The 4,195-nt window shown below is 56.4% G+C and overlaps 1 protein-coding gene across 2 annotated transcripts; it reads right to left on the reverse strand.

Moving 5' to 3' along the window:
* Positions 1–653: 653 nt before the first annotated feature.
* On the reverse strand, positions 654–3,816 carry tmem258 (transmembrane protein 258). 2 transcript variants are annotated; one of them, XM_088935004.1, is made up of 4 exons: positions 3,694–3,816; positions 3,265–3,374; positions 1,319–1,446; positions 654–833 (listed from the first exon to the last, which is right to left on the reverse strand). In XM_088935004.1, the coding sequence occupies exons 1-3, from the start codon at positions 3,694–3,696 to the stop codon at positions 1,320–1,322; spliced, it is 240 nt and encodes a 79-aa protein (XP_088791130.1). In that variant the 5' UTR covers positions 3,697–3,816; the 3' UTR covers positions 654–833; position 1,319. The 2 variants fall into 2 exon arrangements, with proteins under 2 accessions (XP_088791130.1, XP_088791131.1); XM_088935005.1 differs by lacking the exon at positions 654–833 and having other exon boundaries at positions 1,315–1,446.
* Between the last annotated feature and the right edge of the window lie 379 nt (positions 3,817–4,195).

A 4,195-nucleotide genomic window follows, 5' to 3' on the forward strand; every position in this document is an offset into this window, starting at 1 on the left:
AAAGCTGCCTGCGCTGTGTGACACTGGGAGAGAGACTGGGGAAAGCTGTCTGCACTGTGCGACACTGGGAGAGAGACTGGGAGAGCTGTCTGCGCTGTGCGACACTGGGAGAGAGACTGGGAGAGAGACTGGGGAGAGCTGTCTGCGCTGTGTGACACTGGGAGAGAGACTGGGAGAGAGACTGGGAGAGCTGTCTGCGCTGTGCGACACTGGGAGAGAGACTGGGAGGGCTGTCTGCGCTGTGCGACACTGGGAGAGAGACTGGGAGAGCTGTCTGCACTGTGTGAGAGAGTGAGTGTGAGTGAGAGTGACAGGGAGAGCCGGCTCACCTCCCCGATGGACAGCGGCTGTATTCTAAGCCCGGAGAGTAATCTGGGAGAGGGGGATTAAGATGCCAGACAGCCGCAGCTCCAGAAATAGATGGCACTGGCTGTGAGGATAAGGGCTGGCGCTTCACCTGGAGCCCGGGGGCAGCACCACACTGGCGGGCCCGGTTCTGGCGCTGCGGGTCAGCCGGAGCCGGATCCGGTAAACCAGTCCAGAGAAAGAGAGGTGTATCCTGGTGCCCCCCGTAAGGGCAGACCCGAAGGTGCCCACTGACTGCCCAGACACACAGACCCTTGCGCTCCAATGACGGGCCAGCACTCGGCAGCTTCACAACCAGTCTTTATTGGTGAACAGACCCCAAGCCCCGCCCCCAAGCCCACCCCCAGCGTCAGTGCAAAGTCCAGTCCAAGTCCCAGTCCCGTTCCCATGGCGACGCGATGAGTGGAAGTCCCGCCCCTGGAATGTTGCCATGGTGTCTTTGGCCCCTCCCTGTTGTTTCTTTTCATCTGAAACAGGAAACGGACAACAGGAAGTGAGGTTCCGAAGATCTTGGGAGTTGACTTCGTAGCCCTTAGAAGAAGCGCCAAGCTCACCAGGTCACAGTAACGCAAAATTCATTCATCAGCACTTTTAAAAAAAAAAAGTGAAACGCCAAACTTGTCCAGCTGTGGAGCAGAGGCCCTGTCAGTGAACGGTTGCCAACAGGAACTGTAGCCCCCGTCTGTACATTACTGTTGACATTAGTGCAGCGTTGTGTAGCGTCACCAACCACGCTCGCTTCTCACAAGAGAAGGACAAGCCCTGCACTGTCTTCTGGGAGGATTCTGACCCCTGAATCTGTCTCAGCCTTCGCTGCTTGAAGCCTGCCGCCCAGACACTATGAAGCAGCAAGTCGTCCGTTACCGACACAGCCTGCTCCACACATTGGAACCCAAAACGAGAGGAAGAAAAGGAAATGGATTCAAGTGGAGGGACAGTCCCCCAGTCTCACCTCAGACGTAGATGCCCACCCAGAGCAGCAGGAAGAGCATGCCGAAGCCCATGAACAGCGAGGCCACCAGCGAGATCAGCAGCTCCTTGTAGATGTCTCGGGTGTACTTGGTGGAGGTCACCTCATATCTGGGGCGTGGGGTCAAGGGTCATAGGCTGCTGCCATCAGACACTGCGCTGCGCACTGTAGAACCACACTGTGCGCCTTCACACACACAGCAGTCAGTCTGTCCCCCTCTCTCTCTCTCTCTCACACACACACACACACACACACACAGCGGTCAGTCTGCCCCCCTCTCTCTCTCACACACACAGTGGTCAGTTTGCCCCCCTCTCTCACTCTCACACACACAGCGGTCAGTCTGTCCCCCTCTCTCACACTCACAGCGGTCAGTCTGTCCCCCTCTCACACACACACTCACACACACAGCGGTCAGTCTGTCCCCCTCTCTCACACTCTCACACACACAGCGGTCAGTCTGTCCCCCTCTCTCTCACTCTCACACACACAGCGGTCAGTCTGTCCCCCTCTCTCACACTCTCACACACACAGCGGTCAGTCTGTCCCCCTCTCTCTCACTCTCACACACACACAGCGGTCAGTCTGTCCCCCTCTCTCACACTCTCACACACACAGCGGTCAGTCTGTCCCCCTCTCACACACACAGCGGTCAGTCTGTCCCCCTCTCACACACTCTCACACACACAGCGGTCAGTCTGCCCCCCTCTCTCTCACTCTCACACACACAGCGGTCAGTCTGTCCCCCTCTCACACACACAAACACAGCAGTCAGTCTGTCCCCCTCTCTCACACTCTCACACACAAACACAGCGGTCAGTCTGTCCCCCTCTCACACACTCTCACACACACACACAGCGGTCAGTCTGTCCCCCTCTCTCACACTCTCACACACACAGCGGTCAGTCTGTCCCCCTCTCTCTCACTCTCACACACACAGCGGTCAGTCTGCCCCCCTCTCTCTTACTCTCACACACACAGCGGTCAGTCTGCCCCCCTCTCTCTCACACTCTCACACACACAGCGGTCAGTCTGTCCCCCTCTCACACACTCTCACACACACAGCGGTCAGTCTGTCCCCCTCTCACACACACTCACAGCGGTCAGTCTGTCCCCCTCTCACACTCTCACACACAAACACAGCGGTCAGTCTGTCCCCCTCTCACACACTCTCACACACAAACACAGCGGTCAGTCTGTCCCCCTCTCACACACTGTCACACACAAACACAGCGGTCAGTCTGTCCCCCTCTCACACACACTCACAGCGGTCAGTCTGTCCCCCTCTCACACACAAACACAGCGGTCAGTCTGTCCCCCTCTCACACACTGTCACACACAAACACAGCGGTCAGTCTGTCCCCCTCTCACACACTCTCACACACACAGCGGTCAGTCTGTCCCCCTCCACACACACACACACACACACACACACACACACACACACAGCAGTCAGTCTGTCCCCCTCTCACACACACACACAGCGGTCAGTCTGTCCCCCTCTCACACACACACACAGCGGTCAGTCTGTCCCCCTCTCTCACACTCTCACACACACAGCGGTCAGTCTGTCCCCCTCTCTCACACTCTCACACACACAGCGGTCAGTCTGTCCCTCTCTCTCACACTCTCACACACACAGCAGTCAGTCTGTCCCCCTCTCACACACATACACACTCACACACACAGCGGTCAGCCTGTCCCCCTCTCTCACACTCTCACACACACAGCGGTCAGTCTGTCCCCCTCTCTCTCACTCTCACACTCACACACACACTCACACACACAGCGGTCAGTCTGTCCCCCTCTCTCACACTCTCACACACACAGCGGTCAGTCTGTCCCCCTCTCTCACACTCACAGTGGTCAGTCTGCCCCCCTCTCTCTCTCACACACTCACTCACAGCGGTCAGTCTGCAGACGGATACACGAAGAACCAGGCGGTGAAGAACATGCCGATGGCCAGCAGCACCACGGTCAGGTGTGGGAACACAGCGGGGTTCACTGGGCTGGTGTACCGGGTCATCGCCTCCAGCTCCTGCTCACAGAGACACAGTCACACACTGCTCCGCACCGGGAGTCGGGGGTCTTTCTGCGCACAGTACGCAGCGGCCTGTGCACCCCGAAACTCCCGTATATACTCCCGGCGTCCCGAAGCTACCCCTCGCGAGCTTTGCGTGGACACGGGAAACAGGCTGCGTGTCCAGTTCACCCGCCGGGGAACAGGCAGCTACCGACCAGTCCCCACACTGCTCCCAAACCCACCCCCCGCACACGCTCCGCGTTGAATTCAAGCTCATGAGCAGCCCTGTGAGCGCCAGTACTGTCATTATCACAAGCGCAGCGATCACACTCACCATGTTTGCTCGCGTTTCGGAAGCACTACTCTCAGAGGAAAGCCACGTCTCTCCGGAAGTCGGAAGTCAAAGTTCAGCCCTTGTGCCCCCTTGCACTGTGGGAGTTGTAGTCTTTGAATTGTCTCCCCGTTATGCAACATGTCTGTGTCTATTCAACATGTCCGTCGTGACTTTTCTCATGTGTTGGGATAGCAGCGTGAAGCTAGCGACTTTAGGCAACACTCAATCGGCAGCACCTTTCAAAATTTATTAGTTTATTATTATTATTATCTTTAGCACAACAACAATTTGTACATCCTCAAAACTGGGTGGAATGTGGTAAAGAGACCCACAGCTAATAGGAAATTGCGGTTCTTCAGTCACTTTTGCATTCTTGTAATCTTTTTGGCGTTTTTATATCACTTCCTCCTTTCAGATTGACACAGCGCTGTAAACTGCTGGACAGGGAAAAGTCTCAATACTGGCCAAACAAAAATTTGTGCCTCTCCAAAAGTAGCTCAGA

This window comes from Atractosteus spatula, chromosome 16 (assembly GCF_055471065.1).
Source record: "Atractosteus spatula isolate fAtrSpa1 chromosome 16, fAtrSpa1.hap1, whole genome shotgun sequence".
NCBI lineage: Eukaryota > Metazoa > Chordata > Actinopteri > Semionotiformes > Lepisosteidae > Atractosteus > Atractosteus spatula.

Excerpts from the sequence above, each read along its gene's own strand:
- tmem258 (XM_088935004.1), bottom strand. Across the intron at positions 1,447-3,264 it reads TTCACCGCCTGGTTCTTCGT|ATATGAGGTGACCTCCACCA; the intron begins GTATCCGTCTGC and ends CCCACGCCCCAG.